This window comes from Apteryx rowi, unplaced genomic scaffold (assembly GCF_003343035.1).
Source record: "Apteryx rowi isolate R43461 unplaced genomic scaffold, aptRow1 scaffold_153, whole genome shotgun sequence".
Lineage (NCBI taxonomy): Eukaryota > Metazoa > Chordata > Aves > Apterygiformes > Apterygidae > Apteryx > Apteryx rowi.
Window position 1 is genome coordinate 289742 of NW_020447786.1, and position 23322 is coordinate 313063.

The window sequence follows — 23322 nt, forward strand, 5'->3', positions numbered from 1 at the left end:
ACATCTGATTCCTCCTACACAGTTTCTAAGCCGCTCGCGGGGCTGATGACTTGCACCAGGCGAGCAAGGTGCTGAAACACTGATCCGCAGCAGCTGGGGATTTTCTCTTTAGTCTTAAGAGGACGTAGGGCCGCCCGTTGTAACGGGGGAGTGTGCGGCTGGGCGCGAGCGTCTTTTCCGTGTGAAACCCGCCACCCTGCTCAAACTTCTGATATGCCACTTTAAAGATTGGCTTGTTTGTACTGGCTGATTTTTGGGCTGGCTTGGCTTCTGCTCCCCCCCCCTTTATTTTCTTTCTTTCCTCCCCCCCCCCCCCAAACTCTGGTCTTGGCAGACCTGTACATGCATTTTTTTTTTGTCCTTATGTGCTGTTTATTGTATGTCCTTGCAGTTCTGTTTAGTTTTCCTATCTCTTAATAAATCTGTAAAGCACAAATTATGTAGTAAGCTTTTATTCCATCTTTTTTTCTATCCCAGGCAGGTTTGAAGTTAAAGCACAAACTATGAATTAAGGACAGGAACTAGCCTTATTGCTTTTATGTATCACTCAGTGTCAGTGGCATGTTACGGTTGGGGAATCCAATTTCCCCCTTGTTTGGGTATACATTAAATCAGGTTAGGGTTGATTTTTAATAGTGTGTAACAAAATTGGAACTCAGGTATGAAATCAGATTTATAGACCTGTGTCTGTAGAACACTTTAAATTTAAAAAGCTTCTTTTCTCTCATGCATACTGCAGAGAACCCTGGCAAGCTAGATGCAATGCTAACTTTGTTTTTCTGTCATTATGCCTGCTACTTCTGGTTAGTAGAAGGTTGTCTGTTTGAGGTTATTTTGAAACGTTGAACCCTTTGTTACTTACATTTTTGTGTCTCCAAGTCTACACAACACACAAGTCATCTACATTTATTTTCTAAAGTTACTGATCACTTCGTTATTCATCAGCAAGGTAGAGAAGCAGTCATTATGGCATTACTTGAAAGATCATAACTAGAAGCATATTGCAGGTCAGATCTCTGTGGGTTTATTTTTGGCAATATGCAGTATGCATGGCACACAGGAGAATGGAAACTGCACTTTGTTTTGCTGATTAACTAGATCAGTACGAGTGTGGAGGTATTATGTGGAAAGCCCGACAGAAGAGAGGATAAAAGGAATGAGATTTGCCTTTCTGTTCATAACATCAACTGGTTTTGAAACTGGTATAACAGCAAGATTGAGGAGATAACAGGAAAGCTGTGCATAAGCTTTATGTTTACAGGAATTAAACTAATATTGAGAAATTAACTGGAAAGGGGAATAGAAATTAAGTGCTCGGAAAGGGAATAATCTTTCTTTTTTTAATGTATAGGTGTATGTTTATATATACACACATTAAACATATATTTAATGTATAATGTATATTGGATGACTCCGTGGATGGTTTCTCTTTCTAAATCAGAAACAAGTAAATAATAATGCAGTTATGGGGTCTCTTGTGTGTAGGTGACTGGTTTGAATTCGAATTATGGTGACAGAGGATGTAAGTTATTACTCTCTGCAGGCAGTTTTGGTCTTATTCCAGTTCTTAGCAAATGTATTCCTGTGATAAACCTACTGCCTTAAGTGACATTCCCATTAGCTGCCTCAGCTGAGAATCCAGTGACTGAATTTCTTGTCAGCTGAACCGCTCTCTTACCTCTAGCAGCGGTCTCTAGAAGAGTCAGGGGTAAGACATGCAAACAGGGTGTTTTGTGGAAGCGGCAGTTAGACTTCCTCTTGTGAAAGCATCTTTTGTCTCTGACACTACGTGTATGTCTTAATCTTTTGTAAGCAGTATATTTTAGATAATGTAGCAAATACGTGACTGCATAAGCACAAAAGTCAGTTTGAGAGTTTCTTCTTTTAACTAATCGGACTCCAGCATCGTTACCCCTTTGAAAGTGAATTGAATGCATTTTATAAAACCTTTCATAAGCCCCAGAACAGAAGACTTATGTGAGTGGCTCAGCCTATTCAGCTGTGGATGTTTCTGTTATAGTTTTGCTTTGTCTTCAAAGAATCAATCTGAAAAATTAAATGTGGCAGGATATTGCAGCAAAGAGCTCTCTGCTCCTTATCTGGTCTAGGTGACAGTGATACCACTGACATTCTCAAAATTAAGATAACAGCAAAACTGAAAAAAACCAGAAATATCTCTTTTTGGGTATTAAACTGGATATATTATTTTGAAATATATTTGTGAAAAGCACTTTTAACTGCTTTTTACATCTATTACAGAACAGATAAGATCACTTAAGTTGACAATGAATTTTTGGAATTGAAATCACTGGTTGACAAAACAGAAAATAATTTTATATATGAACCCAGGTCTGATTCTCTGAGCAGTTGGAAGCTCAAAAATGTATGCGATGTTGATATAACAGAGCTATATGTTAACTTGCGTTGTTAATTTTTGTATTTTCAACTCTAATAAATACTACATGTTTTCTGGAAAGCCTTTTACTCTCTKTTCTCCTACTCTCTCCTTTAGTGTGTGCTGCTGCTACCTAGGCATGTGACTTAATGTGGTTGAAAGAAATATAAGTCAATTAAACTTTCATTTATAATTTTTATGATATCTGTTTTAAAATATTGCCTGGAATGATCATATTTTAGAACTATTTTGTAGTAGTGTTTTGTAGAACATGTGTATTCCAAACCTTCCCATCTATTGTTTTTCTTTCTGCTCCCAAAATTGGAGGAACTCCCAGAAATGTCACTGGAAGAACTGTCATGACTGATCTTAATTAATTTCAATGACACTTATGTCAATAATTTCAATTATTAATTTTCTTTAATAGCTGAACACTGTAAGACTAAAAATGTAGCTGTGATAGAAGTATGCTGTGTATATTTTAAAATAGCCTGAGGAAGTTGTGAGTAAAGTTATTTTTACTCATTGCGGACGGTCTTGCGTAAGGGACTTCTTGTCATGTGGTAAAGAGAAGGAACTATTGAATGGCTTTTCTTGCCTGGATCAGAGAATCATTTACCAGTTAATCTCCTTCTCTCTCCCTCTTTCCCCATACCCCTGCCCCCCCCCCTTTTTCTTTTCCTTTTATTACTAACAAACATTTACAGAAAAGTATCAGGTTTAAAAACTTGTGATAGTTCCAGTAGTTCTTCAGGGCTCCCATTAGGATAAGAATTTATTTTAAACAAAGTACGCATACAAAACATGGGTCAATTCCCCAAAGAATCTGCAACCTCTGATGTTTCCTGGTATGCGTAGGTTTGGGGGTTTTTATCACTTTTTTTTTTTTTTTTTTTTTAAAAAAACACAGAAGGAAACTGTGGTATCTTTACTCAATGTACTGTGCACTTCCACAAACTCAGTCACACTAGTTGTGAGTGTGTGAGATGTAATGAGACAATTTAGGGATGAAGAGTGATGAAAGTTAAATGGATATGTAGTCTTCTGTGATAAAAATCATACTTATAATAGCAATTTTCTTCACCTACCACTCAGCTGAGACTCACTGGTTGAGTGAGTTAATACTGGCACACCTCGAGGCGAGTTCTGCGAGAACTTTAGGAGAAAAGGTGTGCTTTCCTGTGGGATGAGCTTAAGGAGAGTTTGTGCTTTGTCCAAGCGCGCTTTGTAGATTGTGACTGACCCAAGAAGGATCCTTTGCATCTGGGTGTGAGGCTGCGTTTCACTTTGCCGTTTCTTTGTTGTGGCAACAGTAGATAGGTCTATAACCTAATCTGCATGATTCATAATTTGATTTGATCCTGTACTTACTGAAAGATCATGGGAGCTCTGTCTGAACAAAGAAGGAGAGGCTTTAGGCTTTCTGGGTTTATGTTTTTGGGTTTTTTTTTAATGACTTACAAAAGCAGATACAGGATGTGCAGCTTCCGAGATGGCAGGTATATCACTGCCAAATCCTTTTGCTTAAAGTTTTTGATTTTAGTCAATATGTGTGTATTTAATTAAGTATCATATTTCTAAAGGGTGTGTTTATCCTCTCCTCTAGGCACTCCTTGACATATTTAAAAAGTATATTTATACCACCAGACTCCTCTAGGGACTCCCCTATTCCTTATAATTAGCATATAATTACTGGACCAGTAGCTGAAGACATAGTTAAAATCTTGTGAGCCCCCAACAGTCCTTCCATATAGGGAAATAAACAGGCCTTGCAGCCTCTCCTGAAGGTCAGCAGCACAGAGCTCTCTCAGTACATTAGCAGCAGTTTTTATGGGCAGAGATGTCCAACATGAGCAATCCCTATACCAAATCAGAGTGAGGAAGTTTGATCTTTTAAAGAAATGAGGATGCATAGTCAAACAGTTTTTGTTGTTGTATAAAAATGCAGCTTTAGACTTAGAGAAACTCAATTAGGTTTTGCTTTTCCTGTTGAAATTTTAGGATCTTCTTTTTCTCTGATGGAAACCATGGCGTGTCTGGAGAATCAAATATTTTACAAGATGCAGCATTCCGTGTTCTGGTTGCAGGAAGGGAAAATTTTAAACTGTATTACAACTTTGCATTGTATTAGCTGTGCCAATCTCTGATCATGGTAAAGCAAGTGAACTGAGGCCTTATTTCATATTTGGGGTTAAGGGAAGAGAGTTTGAACATGGTTTGGGAGAGACTCTAAATTGTAAAGTAGTAACCTATGGTGACCAGTGGTGGTCTGAGGCAATTCATTTTCAAACAGATGATAGTATAAAATTTGTAGATTCTGGTATTTTGGGAAAGTGAGGTTTTAACTGTCGGTTGGAGAAGTTGCATTTTCTGATCTAAAATCTTGTGGCTCATGAAGTAGAGCACTAATTAGAATTAAAAGTACCATAATCAAAACCAATCCTGGTACTGTTGAAATGGAGGTAACTAAATGAATGACCTCAGGAAGGACTTAGTCTGGTACTGACTTTGGAAGCTCTTTGCTTTCAGAACAAAATCTTGAATGAAAGGCATTTTTCTTTTTCTCCAGTTGTAAACCATGGTTGAAAACAAATTGCAGTTTCCTATACTTGGTAGAGTACTGTGAGTGTCATGAGTACCATGAAGGTATAAACTGTTGCAGCTTTTCTTTGCAGTAAGTCAGTGATTAAGAAAGAGATGCTGAAACTTAAAGCATTCCACAGCCGTGTCTGTGATCCTGCAGAGTATCTTTCATATGCCTATTATTTATATTATGGTAGTAAGTAGAAGCTCCAGTCCTAAAATAAGACTTGCCTTGTCCAGCATATCCCATTGTGTCAGATGATGTATATACACAAAACAAAGTGGATGAAGCAATCCCAGTTTACCTAAGTKGTGGATGAACACTGGGTACAGTTTTGGTCTTTAAAATTAATGAGGAAACACCCAAATCTTTAAACACAGTCACAGTGTTACTGTGATCAGTGCTTAAGTTTAATATTACTGTCACAATAGTAAATTAATGTTGCTTATTAAGGAGAGAGACCTGAAATACCCGGTTTCTGCTCTGTCATACATATAATTATGTAAGACTTTATATAGAGCTTCACACAGTAGTGCCCTGTGAGCTGGCAGGAATTGGCAACTAGCAGTTGTAATGCGGCCAATTACAAGTGTGCAGTATGATATTTCCTCTGATGCACATCCCTCCACTTTTGATTTTACTACTTAGGCTTTAAATCCCTACAGGAGTAAGCCACCTTCAGTATAAAAGAAAGCTGCCAGACTCAAAATCTTTTAAAAACAATTTTCCTTGCATTTTGATACAATCAATATTAAGAAATCTAATGCTAGAGTTCTCTTTTGTTATGCTTATTTTCTTTTTTAATTTCTCAATTTTAGCAATGAAAGGAGAAACTGCTCAGATTTTCATTTCTTATTCTCCCAGTTCTATAGTTTATTATGCTTCTAGTTTTGGTTTTTGGAAACATCTGTCTGCCTAACTTTAAAATTTGACTCATCATGATGTTGAGTTGCTGGAAGGTTTTCAGATTTCAGAACACAGGTATTTCATGTACTGGGATGATAATTGCAGATACTATAAGCATTATTGCTTTTCATAATAAAGCTAAGTTCAACGTTATTGTTTCAAATGGAAACAAATCTTTTTGCAAAATCCTGCTTTAAGCTTATACTTTACTCTTCAGATTTTAAAATCCTTTAAAACATTTTAAATTTAGTGATGTATTTCTGTTGGTTCTCAACAAGAAAAATTACTTAAAACGAATATCAATTGTAAAAAGCTATTAAACTGGGTAATGTTTACTTACTTTTTTAAACAAACTTACAGATCACTCTTGCTAAACAAAGCAGCCTTTGATTTTTCAGATTAATAGATACTAGTGAACTCCAGTGATGTATGGCATATGCAGACAGAACTAGACCCGCTCTGTTTGAAAGCAGTGTTTACTCTAAGAGCCCAATTCTGCAAATTTAGTATGCGTGTTATGATATGAAATTGTTCCTACAGTCACGTGGCAAGGTTGCATTTTTAAAGAGATGTTTCTTTACAGAATTGTGTTTTAAGTTTGGCTACTTTTTATAGTGTATGCAAATGAGAAAGGGGGATTAATCTAGAACTATAAACACTCATGGCTGGTTTTATTCTTGTCTTAATACACAAGCTTTTCAAAAGTGTGAAATGTGTATGGATTGAAGAGTCTTACTGGTATTGTTTAGAAAAACACATAAACATGAGGCCTTTAAAACTCTGAAATTAAGTTTTTAAACAATTTTTTTTAAAACTGAGCAGAAATACAGCCTTGAAATGAAACCACAGGTTTCTGGATACTGAGGTACCTAGATATAAAACTAATGTAATTGAGGAGCAGGGTACGTCACTGCAGGCTCACCTGCCATAAGTATATCAACAAGGCCAATTCTGTATAGAGGACTTCTAATTTACATCATATACCTTCATGATTGCAGTTTGCCTATAGCATTTAGTCTCAGATCTACAATACTGAGTTTATCTGCCTGGTCTTACACTGCGTTTGATTGGGTGTTATGGTTCTTCAGCACCTGGAGATGGTAATGTTTGGTATTCATTTTGCACAGTTAAGATGACTGAATAAGCTATAAGGGGTCAGGAAAGCAAAATAGTTATTCAGTAGTAACTCTTGATCTTGCTTAGCAAAGTCTGTTAGTACTCCACAGAAGAATTTTTCAAGTGCTGACCTTGTTCAAAGCTTTTTAACTCCATTAAGTAGATTTTATATGGGCACAAGCAAAGGTAATTGCTTTCCATCTTAAAGGAAATTTTTTAGTAATGTTGTGTAGATGAATGTGCAAGTAATATTATGTTTGAAATAATCTTGGGAACTGTACTAATCACACACAATCCTGTAAATTACAGTAACGTGCCCCATAATCTTCAATAGCTTTCCCCTTTTGCCCAAGATAAGGGGATAAAAATATTTCAGCATCCTCTTTTTGACGAGAGTTAAAATGGTTTAAGTCTGGCAGTACTCCTAGACTGAACTAGATGTGACCCATAGTGTCTAAAGCTACAACTTTTACTTAATTTAAAATGCTTAACACAGGGTGATTAAGAATTGCTGAAAATTTGAATTCTTACTTCCCTTGTGTTTTTATTCTCAAACAATCTTAACAAAGGACTGTTTTTGGAGAGCAGAGTACAGTCTTTTGTTTCTGGATAAAATTGATGGCTGCAAATGAAAGAATAAAGAAGGCTCTCTATTTATGTCCCCAAGCCTTTGTTTCAGTGGGCATTGTTTCAGTTTATAAGAGTTGTTTAGTACATATAGATGGTTGGAAAGGCTGAAAGATTCCCAGGCGCATCAGTGCACTTGTTAAAATCCTGTTATCTCCTCAGTTGCCCACCCAGGACTTTTTTTGTTTCTAGGATATTATGAAAGGCTATTTTTTTTTCTTCTATCCACATTTGCTTTGAGGTCACCTTTTATACAGTAGTTTAAACAAGTCTTACTATTTTTTTTTCAAATTATGTAAGCTTTGTAAAACCTGTGATTTGATTACTAACGGTGGGGAAACAGGTAATTGGATTCGTAATTATTTTTGATTTACCACCTTTTTATCTTAAAAAAAAAAAAAAAAAAAAAAAAAAAAAGAAGAAGAAAAACCCTCAACATGTAAATTGAGTGTTGAGGCTTGGCCGCAGATCCAAATTCTAGCTTTGTGCGCAGCGTAGTCTCTTGCTAATTTAAACTATTGCTCTCTTCCATTATGTGTTTGCTTTCTCTTTAAGGTTCCAGTCTAAAAATTTTAAAATATGTAAGTAGTTGTACGCAGGTGAGAGACCTGCATAGTACTTAAGTCACAATGGAACCCACTCCACAAATTAAGTTAATTGGACACTTGATAATTAGAAGTTCTCTTACTAGGTGCTTACCCAGATAGTATAGTAAGCTGGAGGTAGACAGTAAACTTACTAAAAATAAATCTGAAGTATGCTCATGAGTTTATATTTCTGTGGGKTTTTTTTTGTTTTTTTGTTTTTTTCCTCTTGAACTGCTTATTTAGGATCAGGTTGGTTTAAATGCAGCTGGATGCATTATAAGCCCCTCCTCACATATGTGATCAAGTTATTCTAATAAGCGTTGTCATGCTGAGCTTGGACATATATTTCAGTGGAGTGTGTACACTTCTGTTTCTGGCCCCTGTTGAGTGAGGAAATCCTTGTGATTTGAGATGCGACTGTCCCATGTCTGCTGTAATGCTCTCTTTCTCTGAGATTACTGCCCCATATTAGAGACAGCAGAGTGAAGGCAAGTATATTTTTGCTGCTGCAGTTTTACTCTTCATCGCAAATTCAGCTTCATCGACAGCTTTCAGTGAAAAAGCTCTTGCTCTTGGAGTGCCTCCAGCTGGCTATGGCTGCTGCATACCAGAGTGCACTGCCTTCTCAGATCTACCACCATGGTGGTTTGGATAAGCACTCCCCAGCCTGGCTCAGCCAAAAAGGGATTTGGTTTATACAAGACATACAATTAAAAGCGTTGAAGCTAATCTGAACCGTTTTGACTGGGCTAAGAAAGAGAGCCATTACAGATGTTTGTGTGCTTGATAAAGGTCAGCGGAAAAGTGTTGACGAACCCACAGTCAGGCTGTGGATTATGGGCTACAATTTACCAAGCTCAGCTGAACCCCCAGCTGGATCTGAGGGCAGGTGTAATGTTGCAGTGCTGAACCTCTAGGCCCAATGAACCTTRGCTTTTTAAATAAGTGGCACAACCACAGCAGGTGATGGAGAGAGTTCTTCCTCCACTATGCAGAGACTGCACAAACAAGGAGCTGAGGGCTTCAGTGTCCAACATCCTGAGCAAGCACTCTGTTCGTTAAGCATGCTTATATCGTCATTAAGCATGATATATGGGTGTAACACTGTTGTGTCCTCTTCCTCCATCCTTCCACCCCCCCCCCCCCTTTTAGGGCTTGTTCTTGCAAGTGTATGCAGATGTGCTTTGAGTAGGCCTACTTGATGGTAGCCCCTCTGGGAAAATAATAAGGAAAATCTAATTTAAGAATCTTGATCATATTTAGGTATGATAGAGCAGCAAAGTTGCCCAGTCTAGATCATACTACATCTGGGTGCACACATGGATAGGCCTTTACTTAGTGGGTGGGTGCTTGTGAGATTATTCAAGGGCTCTTATGATTTCTGCTTACATATCTCAGCCGAGGGTGGTGGTCTTTGCCTTGTACAGTGTGAAAGGGGTTTTGCCATATATGGTCATTTAGCCACATGTAAGCTAGCCCGTTGTTTCGTGCAGCACTAAAATGAGACAAAAACAATCCACTGAAAAGAAATCTTAGTCCTTTGCCACAGAAAATTGGATGTGATTTTTATTAACTGGGCAACAAATTGTCTTGGAAACCAGCTTAGATATCAAAAGGCTTTTGAACGTGGAACACTGCAGAACAAAAAACTTCCAAATACTATATTTTTTAATGAAAAGACATTTATGAAACTCTAAAAACTATATGTGATTTGAGGAAAAACTTTTCTTAACAAGTGAGAGAACAAACAGTTTCAGTGGGTAGTCTCATGCCTTGTTGTGCAAATTTAATAATGAGCTTCTGTCCTTTTAAGGTTCCTTTGAAATAGAAGGGGGTTGCATTGGAAACATTTGACTTTATATGGTATCTGTTTGAATGCTAATGCAAATATAAGTTCTGTTTCTTAAGTTATTGCAAATGTAGTATTTTATCTTAATTTGCTCATACTGGTACAACCTCACATAGAAGTACCCAAAGTAAAACATTTTAAATCAGTGGTTAAAGTCTTCCCTCTCAAATATATCTAGCTATGAAAAAGTTGCTGATTGGTTTTGTGCAACATTTATTTCCAGAGGAAGGAATGTTTTTGTTCCCCCTATGATTCCACTTCAATCTCGATGACCGTTTTAGTTGAAATGTTCAGTTGTTAGAAGAATCAAGATTGTGTATTATTTAGATCTTACCAGACRAGTGGGATTTGTTTCTTCCATTCCGGTTATCAAAAAGATTAACCCTTTTCCCTCGGAGTTCTAATTGGAGAAATTTAGAAACAAAGAAGCTGTTTGTACAAGATAGCAGCAAAATCGAGTGTATGCCATCTGGAATGATTCTCTGGTGAATGAGGGTTGCAAATATTACATACATTTAATCTTGTATTTCAGGCACCAATAAAAGCAACTTGTGAAGACATGTCATGCAAGACTGGATTTCCTGAAGATGTTCACAGTGCCGTTGTATCAAGGAGTGTACATGGAGGACAACCTCTTCTCAATGGTATTGTTATAAAAGATGTTCTGATTTTCATTTCCTTTATCCTTAATCATAAATCACGCTGGAGTGTTTTGATTCTTGACTTAAATATGATGTACTCTTTCAGGGAAAAAAAAAAGTCAGTTCAATGATCATTTTTTGATCAGTGTCATAGGACTTGGGGAAAAATCTGTTGCCATTAATGAAAACACATTCACCTCTATTGACAGGAATTTGAAAATAGTCTTGCAGGCCTTCCYATGTTAGTCCACTAATTCTAATTCTCAGCAGAGTGTTCACACTGATGTGTGTTTTTATTACTATCTTGACAATGCATATGTCATCAGTCTCTAATTAGAGCCCATGTATGAGTGATCAGAAGGAGGAGAAGATTCCCCTTCCACTTTGCATCTCCCATGGAGGTACTGCGGTTACATTAAGTCTTAGCGCTCAGATTAATGTGGAGATTATTTCTGTAGTAGTTCTTCAGCTGTCTAAGGGAACTGGAAGTGACATGGGAAGATAAGGGCCATAGTTCTGTCTCTGGATATATATAATTTGCTACCCACAAGCTGTTTGGGAGCAAGCTTTTGGCCTTATATGGAGAGTTTAGTATATATGCTTCTTATATGCCTGCCTTGGTGGGGGGAGGGAAGGCCCAAACTTCTACACAGGCAGTGGTACTGAGTGAATACTGTACTGTAGACAACAACATACGTTGCTTTTTTCTGGCAACCTGAGGAGAGACATCTGTGAAAAGCAAGACACAGGACAAGGAGCAGCATGCGAGAGTTGTGGCCCGTGAGCCCTCGGTCAGTGACCACTGTACTGAGGACTGTGAGGAGTCTTGCCAAGAGAGGCAGAGTAATTCCAGTGCTATCTCTTGGATGGTGTGCCTCTGTTTCACCATGACACATATCTATGTCTGGATGGCATAGTGCCCAGAATGAGGCTAACAGAGTCCCAAGCTAGCAGCAAGCTCCGCAAGTGCAAGCCCTTGCGTCCATGTGGAATGCAGTGAAGTCAGTAGATCTCTCCACAGGCCCAAGGGTCAACCAGGGTGGGAATTTGGTTCACTGCTCTTGTCTTTTTTTCTTTCTTTCTTTCTTTTTCAGAAGTAGAGCTGTTCTCTGTAGAACACAGAGAGGCACGTATTCTGAATCTTTCTTAGATTCCCCAAGCAATTATTTGGTATAAAAGTTTGTGGAAGTGTAACACTTGAAAAATGTATTAATTTGGCTGGTTTATGAGCTCCTAACCTCAGTGGATTCCCCCCCGCCCCACACCTAAATCAGAAATCGTGGAACTGACTAAGAACATTAGTTTTAGACAGTTTCAAATGCATCTTAAATAAGGACTAATTTAATTTAATTCATTGCYTGTCTCACATATAAATACAGTTACACAGATCAAGACATTTAAATGAGAAAAACATTTTAATGAGTCTGCAAAACAAATGAAATAAAAGCTGTAGTCTTGATTTTACATGCTGTATGTAGCAGTATTTCTCCTTAATTATATTTTACAGACCTGTTTTGTGCTTTTTTAGAAATCTAATGGAAACTTGAATACAGGATGAATTGATTAGCTTTAGCATATTTAAATTTGAGTTATTAAAGCTTTTCCTGTTTAATTTCAAGGAAGTATATTCTGCCCACCACAGACTTTGTTTTATTACATGAATTTATAAGCTGTTCTTTATTAAAATAAATGTTTTGCCAATTGAGAAAATAATGAAGAGGAAAGAATTTTCTTCACTTTCCCACAAAATGGGAGTTAATATATGATTCAAGTGTAGATTCCTACAATAGTCATCAGCACTGAGGGCTCGCTTGATAGGGGATGTACAAACCCAGAGAACGGGGCAGGAACAATAACAAAGATCTCAAAATCCAAGGCAAGTGCTTTCCAAAACTGCTCTCGTGAAAGCACTGAGTATTTCCTACTGGCTAAGTGTACTGCTATTGGTTAATCATGAAAAGGAGATCACCCAGATTTTGAGGCTTGTCCTGTTGCCTGAAAGTCCTCTTCTTGGAATGGAGGCCCCTTCTGCAGCCTCTCTCTCTTCTCTCTCTTTTTTTTTTTTTCTTCATCAACTAGGAACTATACTGAACTGTCAACTAATCCTGTGWTGGCATTGCTCACACAGATCTGATGATAATGACTGGCCAGCCTTAACTGTTTCTGAACTAATGATGTATGGAGGGAAGACTCACTTCCTTATTCATTACTCATCATAGTCGCACAGTCCCTTCTGTTGCTCTTTAAAACTTTGAAGTAATGAAGCAATACTGTTGATTTGCCCTTGAATGGTATTAAAACGCATTGCATCCTACAGAAGTATGAATTGGGAAAAACTGTTCAAAGCATAGAGTATGTATTACGTCATATGAGATAATATGAACTAGCTGAAAAATGACCCGGGGGAGTTTGTTTTCTATCACGATTTCCTCAGTTGAATTACTGCAATGGTTAATTCTCTTGAAAATTCTGACATGCTTAAAAGCATGTAATTTGCTGTTTACACATAAACATAGAGTCCATCATTGCATAGCTTTGACTTAAATTTAATTATACTGTCATTTTGAGATACTATTGTTGTCAAAAACCTGTTTTCTTGTTATTAAATTAGATTCAGATGACACTATAAGTATAGTTGTGTGACATTTGCTTCTTAAGGAAAGCTATGGGCCTGGTTCTGATCTCACTTGCCTCATCTCTCTTAACTGCACATTTATGCTAGTAGGAATTCAGAAGCGAGGCTTAGACTGCAGGTTTTCTATGTGATTTAAAGTGAAAGCTTTAATTTTCTTTGGTTTTGTGCATTGATACCACAAGCACAGAGGCTTTATCTCAGCCAGCTGCAAAATAATCTGAAAACTGACTTGATGTTTTGCTTACATATTACTCTTTAAAATACTGACCGAGAAAATGACCAGTTGTTTAATAGTAGTCATGTTCATTTGCTTTTATCTTGCACACTGGGGGACAAGCACCTTTAAGGCCTTCAATTCGCTAAAACTTAAATAACACTAGACTTAAATGATTTGTTGATCTGGGCCTTTCAGTTGTTGCAGTAATATAGGAGATCACTTTTTTAAGTATTACTATAAGAAATAGTTGCCTTAGAGTATGGGGCAGGGTTACATTCATATGCTTCATGATGCTATATTTTCTGGAGAGATTGCTTTTCTGTTTGTTTCTGCGTTTCTTCAGGCGTTGTGTTTTTGTTTTTTTTTCCAGGGGAGAGTCAGGCTTGTTCATGTTGCATTTTAAAAAAAAAAAAAAAAAAAAAAAGTCTCTGACTATGGCTTTGTACATTCATTCATATGGCTAGTGTGTTAGCCTCTACTGCTTTCTCTCATGAGGGCATGAGAGGCCACTATCTGTGCTCAGTTGGTATCCATGTACTCATTTGTCACTATACGTGGAACAATCAGTGAAGCAGAATACTAAGAAACGGGAAAAGAAAACCAAATATTTACTAATGCAAAGTGAGGGAAAGAAGGGAAAAGAAGAAAAGAAGATAGCTGTCTTTGGTTTCAGGATGGGGAACTGAGGGAACAGGAGTCCCTTGTAGAGAAAAGATATGGTGTGTTGGGAAGGCTCAACAAAAAAAGTTGGAAACTACTCCTTCAATGGATTGTGACTGAGCTGTGTAGGAGATAGTTTAGACTATAGGAAATACCTTATTGCTGCCTCCTGGCATACTGTCTCTGATGCCTGTTGCTCCCATGTTCCACTGTTAAAGCCTTCACTGGCTGTGGCCTTGGAGACTCATCAAAAATGATGTCTTACACTTCATCTTGCACATCTTTTTATAGTATAACACTAGTAAAATGCCCCACCTCCCCACTTTACTGTTTGTAGTTGAAATTCATGGCAAGTCTGACTTCAAGATGCAATATAGTCAGGTTACTGAGCACATATAAATAATATACAATAGGTCTAATTCTGAATGTATTTAAAATGTTTTACATGTTGTTCCACTTGGTAAGCAGTCACTTCCATGGAATTAGGGTGTTTTTACCAAGGCATTAAGTGAGTTAAGAACCAGCACATTCATTTCTGTAAAGAAAAAAAAGTGCAAATCTCTGAAACAAAAGAAGTTTCATGTATCTCTAAAAGGTGTGCATGTCCCTGACAAAACTCTGCAGTTATTTGGGCCTCCAATCAACTATAAACTCCATTAAAAAAAAATAATAATAATGTACTTTCTTGAGTACTTTAAGATTTAAATATTCAAACTTTATTTTTCTATACATCTTCTATGCAAATAATTACTCACTAGCCACCCCAGTGYAGAGGCAGATCTCTAGAAGTACTTACTGTGTATTTAAATTCAGGTTAACTTGTTTCTTAAACAAACAAACACACACTGGGGTAACTATATATGCATAAAATGTGTAATACTTGGAGAAGAGGAGGGTCAGTTAAGGAGGGAGTGCTGTCTAAGATATTTAGTGCACTTGATTGTGCTGTTTTATTACAATTTTGTAGTTTATCCAGGAAAAATACTTGTGGCCATTTGATATGTATGTCTGCCCTGTTTATCTATTCTTTGCTCTATATCCTTCAAATATGTACAGGTATAAATACCACATTTCTATTAAAATCATTCACCTAGGTAAGATTACTTGAATGACTATTTGCAGAACCATATCTTAAACTTTCATGTTCTTAATCTGATTATTTATTTTAGTGTTTTCATATCTTTGAAAGATTTTGTCTGCCTTATTACTGGTTATGTGACAGAACTGATAGTAAGCAGAGTATTTCCCCAACCTCAATCATTTTGCTTTGCCTTTTGTTCACTGTTGGTCAGTGTTTTAGTTTCTCCTCTGCATTTGGTGTCTTCCTATATCTTGTCACCTGTGGTATCATCTGTGGGTAGGTCTGCACAGATGTGTGTGAAAAGAATTTTGCAGTGTCTGATTTGGAGGCCACCTAGTGTGAGATAACAAGCTCTGCTGATGTTCTGTGGTCATGTAGTTTGATAATGGGACCAGCCTGGGCATGGAGAGAGAGAAAGACAGCAGGCTGTTGGCTCTGTGCTCTGCTCCTGTTGCTTACAACAGTTTTGGGGAAAAAGTTCCTGAAGTCATCTGCATGCTTCTTTGCTAGTGGGAGTAGGTGTAGTGTCCTTAATTCAGTGTATTGCAAAACGCTGGGTACGTGTGGAAGGGTTCCCAAGAGCCGCTTGTGATGAGGGAAGACTGGAAGAGTTTGGGAACGAAGAGCCTGTCTTCCAGCATGCTCCAGAGTTGCATGATGCTGAGGACTGCAGTTCACCCGTCTTAACTACTCAACTTTGTATGAGATAAATTGCTCCCTGTAGGGGCCTGTTTGTTCTCTCTTGACTGTGAGGCAGTCTAGAAGCCTGTCTTAAACTAGACACTTAACTTTTAGGTGGGCAAAGCTAGGGAAGATCAATCCCAAGATTGATGTCTAAAATCACCTGACATTTAAAAGACACTGCTGTTCCTTCATGAAGGAGTGGAGGTTACATGGGCACTGTCTGTCCCAGACGAAGCCCCTAGGCTGCTTTTGCTGCTTGTGTTATCTTCTGTGCATTATCATTCAATCTGTAAAAATGTGCATTGTCAACTAAGAATGAAATGCCATCTATAAAGATCATCATGCTTAAAACTTGAGACAGCAGTTCTTCTTTAATGCACATTTCATTCCCTGCTATAACCAACTTCTGTATAACTGTATTCTTACTATGGTAGCATGCACTGGCTTCTTTGATATTCCTGTGCACATTAACAGTAGAGCTGGGGGAAGTCTTTTAAGCAGAATCGTATTTTCTAAGGGGGGAATGAATACTTCCCCACAAAAATTTGTTCCTTCCATGGAAAAAAAGCAAAATGGTAACCACTTTGTTTGAAGTCTCATTGCCGTAAGAAAAAAGACAAGTTGACAAGTTCCTTCCAGGCAGACAGCCAAAGAATCTCAGATGGATGGGATCTCTTATGAGCTGCTGGTAAGCTGAAAAAATTGTTTCAATTCTTCCCAAATGTTTTTTTTTTTTTTTCCTTCCCCTGAAAGTCTCTTCCTGCAAACCCATCCCCTCTACCCTCCAAAAAACACCCTTCAAGTTTGACTTTTAAGCCTCAGTGGGAGTGAGAAATTTTTTTCAGAAACTCATCTTGGGAATATATTTATATTTTCTCACCAGTCCTGCTTAACATTTAACCGTGTTTGTTATTGGCCTCTTCCATGTGAAGCTGAATACATTTTAATCGTGTTACTTGGTGATGCTATGCCTGATGGTGTATTTTGTAACAGTTGTATTCCAGTTCTCACTGACACCTTTTTAATTCTTTTTCTGCCAATCTTTTCCACTGCTCTACTGTTTGTCCTTTTTCCTAAGCCACAGTATCATAAATTCTCCTGTGTCAGTATTGAACTTACTATCTTGAATTGGTAGAGCTATTTGTTTGCTTTAACTACACTACTACAGTTCTTGTTTTATAATTTGTTGTCTATTCATGTACGAAGCTCTTAACTTATTCTCAGATACTTGTTCCCTGAAAAATAGAGCTTTCTTTTACTAAAGTGAGAGATTGCTTTTCTTAAGATRTTTTTTGTGTTTTTTACCCCCTTTTCCCCACTTTTAGTTAAATATAGAATATATCCTAGAGTATACCTAAAACATATGTTCACCTTATTGAACAGCACAGTAAAAAATGTAAATTGTGACTCCTTTTTTCTCAACTTTATTTCTGTAAACTTCTACATCTGATTTACATAGGATACCAATCTTATTATTTTATATTAAGCTATTCTTTATTGTTGGTATTTTCTCATAACAAACTTGTATATAAAGCATATATAATGAGAAAAACATCAGAGAGAATAAATATCAATAATGAAGTTCAGTCATGCTTTGGATGTGTGCAAACTACCAATGTATCTTGTTACAGAAATGAAATTCCATTGTCCCTCAGTAAACCCTAAAGCTGTTATGGAATGTAATATTTGAACTGGTTTGTATATCCAGTGTCAAAGAATCTATTACTTGAATTCTGGATAACTAGCCATTCTGAAAGAAACCTATAAACTTGCACCATTTTTTTTTTGTGTAGAATATCTGAATTAGAGGTGGAAATGTATTTTGTAGTTGAAAAACCCTAAATGCACTATTGTGTCCACCTTTTCCGCAGAAGAAACTTGACTCACCCTTATTACCTGCAAAAGAAATCCCACTCTGTCTCCAGTGTACCATCTTATAAATACATTCTTGATACAGAGGAGAATCCACTTATGTTGAAATTATGAGTCCTGAATGGTTACAGTGTTCTGGGATGTGTAAATTACTATCTTAGTTAATTAGCTCATCTCTGATAACTCACTTCTGTTTATGGTGCATCTACTTGGGGATAAGGACTAATTTATTCAGTGCATTCCTTTTCCCATATTCAGCTGATTATTTATGAGGATCTCAAATGGAGTATCCTTTCAGCGTGCAGAAATAAGAATTCTAAGAGCTGAATTGTCATCTGTCCCCAGTAAACTCTGGGCATGGCTCAAGAAGAGATGGCAAAGATGGTGTTTGTTTCTGCCTCTGAAGTTGGGTCAAGTTTTATACTGTTTCTGACACCATTTAGTGCACCCGTAGGTCTGTTTTAATGCCATCCGGCCTTGATTTCCAAGGGTCATTATTTCTCTTGGAATGACTAGAACACTTGGAGTGTTTTCCAAGGCTGACCTGTATTCTAAGAGAAGCTGAGAAGAATGGTCATTGCAAAGCTGTGCAAAATCCCTCCAGAACAGACAAAAGTGCCTTTAAATATGGAAGGTTTATTCATATAATAGAAGAAAAATTTCTCATCACCTTGCAGCAGCAATGTTAAACTTGCGCGCGCACACACACACACACCAGTATATTGGAATGCATGGAGCAAAAAGCCAGGTGAGGAGGTCCGTGTTAACATAGTGTGAGACACATGGTATATATAATTATGCATTCAAATTCTCTGTAAAGGCTACAATACATCTTTTGTTGACTTGTCATCTTTCTAACAGTCCAAAAGACACAATTACTAGAGCATTCTATTGAACTGATATTGTAGAAAAATGCCCTGTATTACCATACTAAATAGAGATAAATTCCAGCAGTATTTAAACACTTAATGACTAGGTTAAATTAAATTTACAGTGTTGAAGAGTTTGATGTCAATCAACAAATCCAAATACAGTTTGAACTGTTGTGATTTTGTTTGAATGCAGAGAGCCAGCTTCATTGCTCTTGATTGAAGTTGTGATGGCCTGACACTCAACATGAGGGTATTTGTTTATTTGTAAATGAAAATTTTTGGAACTGTTCACTTCAAACTTTCAAGTAATGTCCTAGGCATCAGAGTCAGCTGTGTTGAATCGGGAGAGTAGGAAGGGCAGAGGGAGAGTGCAACAAAAGAGCATCAGACTGGAGGAAGAGAAATGGCTAGAGTTTCTATCATCTTCTGCCTCCTTTGTAGAAGGAGGAACTAGTCTTCGGTACTCATTAATGTCTTCTGATTTAATGCAACCCAGCTGGTTTTCCAGTCCTGGAAAGCCCTATCTGGGTGATTTGGCCCCCCAGGAGGCAAGGAGAATAATGTTGGGGGATGAGTGGGATGAAACTCTGAATGGGACCAATGGTGGGGAAAGGATGGAAGCAAAAGAATCCTTGTGATGAAGGATGCCAGGATGGGTAGAGGAATGAATGGACAATCTGGTCAGCTGTGTGCATTTGTGCATGGGGAAGAATTAGAGATCCATGTGCAGTTGCAAGACTGTGATCTTATTGCAGTTATGGAGACATGGTGGGATAGCTCACGTGGCTGGAGTGCTGCCATGGATGGATACAGGCCCTTTAGGAAGGACAGGCCAAGAAGGCGAGGAGAGGAAGTCACCCTTTGTGTGAGGGAGCAGCTGGAATGCATGGTGCTCTGCCTAGGGGTGGATGATGGGCTGAGAGCTTGTGGGTAAGGCTGAAGGGGCAGACTAATATGGGTGACACAGTTCGGGTGTATTCGGGTGTATACTATAGGCTACCTGATCAGGAAGAAGTGGATGAGGCCTTCTACAGCTAGAAGTAGCCTCATGTTTGCAGGCCCTGGTCCTCATGGGGGACTTGTCCCTCCAGCAGATATCAGGGTGGTTAAACACAGCAGGGCACAAGCAATCCGGGAGGCTCCTGGAGAACGTGCATGACAACTCTGAGAATCTGCAAGTGTCTATAGAGCTGTCTAGAAAATCACTGCTGGTTTTTACTATAGGTGAGCTGGTACCAGTGATATTTTTTCATCACTTCTCAGCCTGCTTATTAGAGTTGTGCAGTTTAAGTGCATGTGAAAATACCAGTCTTCAGTAAAACTAGGAGAGGCTTTCCAAAGAGTGCAGCTTTCTCTCCTTGAGCCATATATATACGTGTATGTATATATATATATACACACCCACCCACCCACCAATATACATCTCAATGATGTGGTCGGAGAATGAGTGAGCTAGGTCACCACTTTGATCTGACACAAAACACTTCCTGTTTTTGTGGTGGGCTAGTTCTCCCTTGGATCAGATTGCTGTGTTGACTCACCCTATGGCTGATGGCCAGTTCTGACTTGAAGGAAGCAGTGATGAACCTGAAGAATGGTTTTCGGACTTGAAAGCTGTGTTTTCTTCAAAGAAAGATCACAAAAACAGCTGTTCCCGTTAGCACCTCTGTAACTGGTAGTTTTCTGCCCCTGAAACTGAGGAGAGCAAAGGATTTGTAAGGCAGCTTCCCTGTGAAAAGGAACTTGCCATTGCTTCTTATTGCCAGCACCTCTGGTAGGCAGCATGTTCCAGAGTGCCAAAAGTTAGATAATCTTAATAGTGCCTTTGCTGGCCAGCACAGACATAGAATGTGATTCCTTTTCTTTGTGATGACAATGAAATTAGAACAAGCTGTAGATTTCCCATGGAGACGTCCTTCTGCGTCTGAAAAATCATCAGCCAGTGTAAAGCCGACAAAAGTAGCAGTGACACTTCTTGCATATTTTCTTCAGTCTTTCCTGCATTTGTTTCTTCTTCAGATTTGCCCTGCTTGGCATCAAGGGTGGGGGAGGGGGAGGAGAAAGGGACCTGCTGTGGAGAAGGAGATAAGTTAGTGAGAAAAAGGGTCTGTTAAGGGTAATGAGAGAAAAGGAGGTCATAGCTGAATGAGACTCCACTGTGCTGGATTCTCTGTTAGGGGAAGGATGGTTTTTCTTTCTTTTTTTTTTTTTTTTTTTCCTGCAGCGTAACTGAGAGCTTTCTTCCTGCTGTTTTAATTTATTCCAGGATTGGGCAGCTGAGGATCAGCCCCATGTCCATCCCTTGCTGTGCGCTGCATCCAAACTCTGTTCAGACATAGTGCTGAACTGAGCCTGCAGTTCTTAGCTGGGTTGCAGACAGTAACCAAGCCCATTAAATCATGAGTCTGGCTGCAGGTAATCTCTGAGAACCAGGGTACCTAGTTCTGCCTGCAGCTGTGATCGCTCGCCTGGCTGACATGGCCCTGCCAGTGTGGAGGCTGAAGGTCCTGGCAGAGGAGCAGTAAAGCAAAACTCAGTTGATTCTCCTCCGTTTCAGAGCTGCCTACAGGACAAGAGTTTCAAAAACTGACCCATTTGAATTTTTACTTTTTACACTGTGTTGGATTTTGTCAGACTCGTGAGCAGTGACAGATATTATGATCTGTCTGCTTGCCTGTGGGAGAAAGTTCGTTCTTGTTTGCGGTGCTGCCTTTTAAGAACTAGGTGGTGTTTGTTTTTAAAAGTTAATGGCACATGCCTCTCAAGTTGTAGGATTACTTAAACCCTTCTGTGAGTTCCAGTTTAACATTCCTTTAAATAGGAAAGTTACAAATTCCTGAAAGCATAATTTGTAACATAAAAGCTATCAAAATAGCAGCRCAATCTGTTAAAGTATTTAAAAATTTGATTCTCTGCAGTTTAAAATGTGAAATAAATGTACCCTAATTGTTTTGAATGGAGATGAAGATGGTGTTTGAAACCACTCTTTAAAGGAATTGGTTAGCTAGCACTGCAGCTAATGGTGGAGCACTATTTTTCTGTAATGGGCTCAGCAATGTTCTCTAATTAGCTTGCAAATTGATATTCAAATACAAGTAAACTGGCAATCAAATACAAGCAAAACATCGATGTAAATAGACTGTTGGTTTCTGCATTTAGTGTACCTGTATGAAAATTATGTGTGCATGGAGGGGTAACTCCTGGTTGTTTTTCAGCATGGTGGCTCACTGGTTACATTAGGTCATTGTTTTGGTCCAAGCATATGAAAAGAGGAAAACCATTTTCTACTACCAATGAGTGACTTTTAAACATTAGTAATAGATAATAAATGCTGAGCATGTATGAGGGTTTTTCTGTCTTTGTTTCTTAGAAATTTTATGAACTAGTCGTGCACAGAGGATTTGATGCATAGCTGAGATAAGTGGAAGTTATTCTGTTGATTTTTTTTTTCCTGGACTTGAATCATGTTTATGTTCATTAATAGAGTAAAACTATACTTTCTTTAGTACAGTACAGCACTGCCATTTATATATTAACTCTTAAGTCTTGTGACAGAAACCTGACGCATAAAATATTGGCATTGATGTTCTGAGGTTTTGTGCTGCATAGAGCACAGTCTTAAATTTATCTTAATTAAATTAAAGGTTTAATTTAAATTTATGGCTGACTGTTAAGTAGCTTGCAAATTTATTTTTCTATGAAGGAAAAACATAGGGCAAGGCTGATTCTTAAGAACTGTTATGGGGAAAGGTAAATAAAGATTACACATTTAAAATTTGGTTTTCAATGTTTAAAAATCTTTATTCTCCAGTATATAAAACCTCTTTGCTATTGACATGCTGATAGTTTGCTAACTGCCTTTTGTAAGTATACTGTTTGTTGAACAGATAAAAGTATGACTATATCAGTGAGTCAACTGTGCATTTAATCATCTTCTCCACATACTCTTTTCATTAGCTGTCCATAGTGTGTGGTGTTCAGTGTTGTTTTTATGCTAAAAGTTCTTTGAAGAATATTTTTATAAACCCAATTCTTATCACTGTCCATTCTTTAGATCCAGTAATTGTTGTTGGCATAGAATTAGCTTTCAGTGCTCTGGTTAAAGTCTGAGTTTTTCAAGAAAAGAATTTTTGTAAATAGTTCTCTGTAAAGCAGCTAGCACACTTTTTACATCATAGAAATAGTAATGTCAGTGAATCTTTGGCTTTCTAATTGAGTATGTGCTTCTCTGTTCAAATAACTACCATTTTCCTTTACAATGCTTTAGTGCATGTTTGTGCTTGTATAAAAATTGGTTAATTCAGTTCTTGGGGGATGGGTAATGGGGAGTTTAGGTCCCTTCTAGGTCACAAGTTCAAATTCAGTCCGTCATCTGTATTTTGTAGTCACTAACTGGTAGCTTCTTGGTAGGTTATGCAAACAGAGCTTTGGTTAGTTGGTTTCTTTTGAAGGAATTAATAAGATGCAAAGGTACCCATTATGTAGGAGTAGAACTGTTGCTGAATTTAGTGGGAACTGGCACAGCACTTTTGCGTAGGGAGCATTCATGTGTATAAAGGTAGCAGGAGAAGATCAATATTGCAGTGCTGTTTTCAA

General features: G+C 38.0%; 1 protein-coding gene across 1 annotated transcript in view; it reads left to right on the forward strand.

Moving 5' to 3' along the window:
- Positions 1–23322, forward strand: part of CDH2 (cadherin 2) — a 126769-nt gene that overhangs the window by 1550 nt on the left and 101897 nt on the right. The window contains exon 2 of the mRNA XM_026059175.1: positions 10597–10708. Within this exon, the coding sequence (XP_025914960.1) occupies positions 10597–10708 (112 nt within the window). The remainder of the gene's footprint in view (positions 1–10596; positions 10709–23322) is intronic.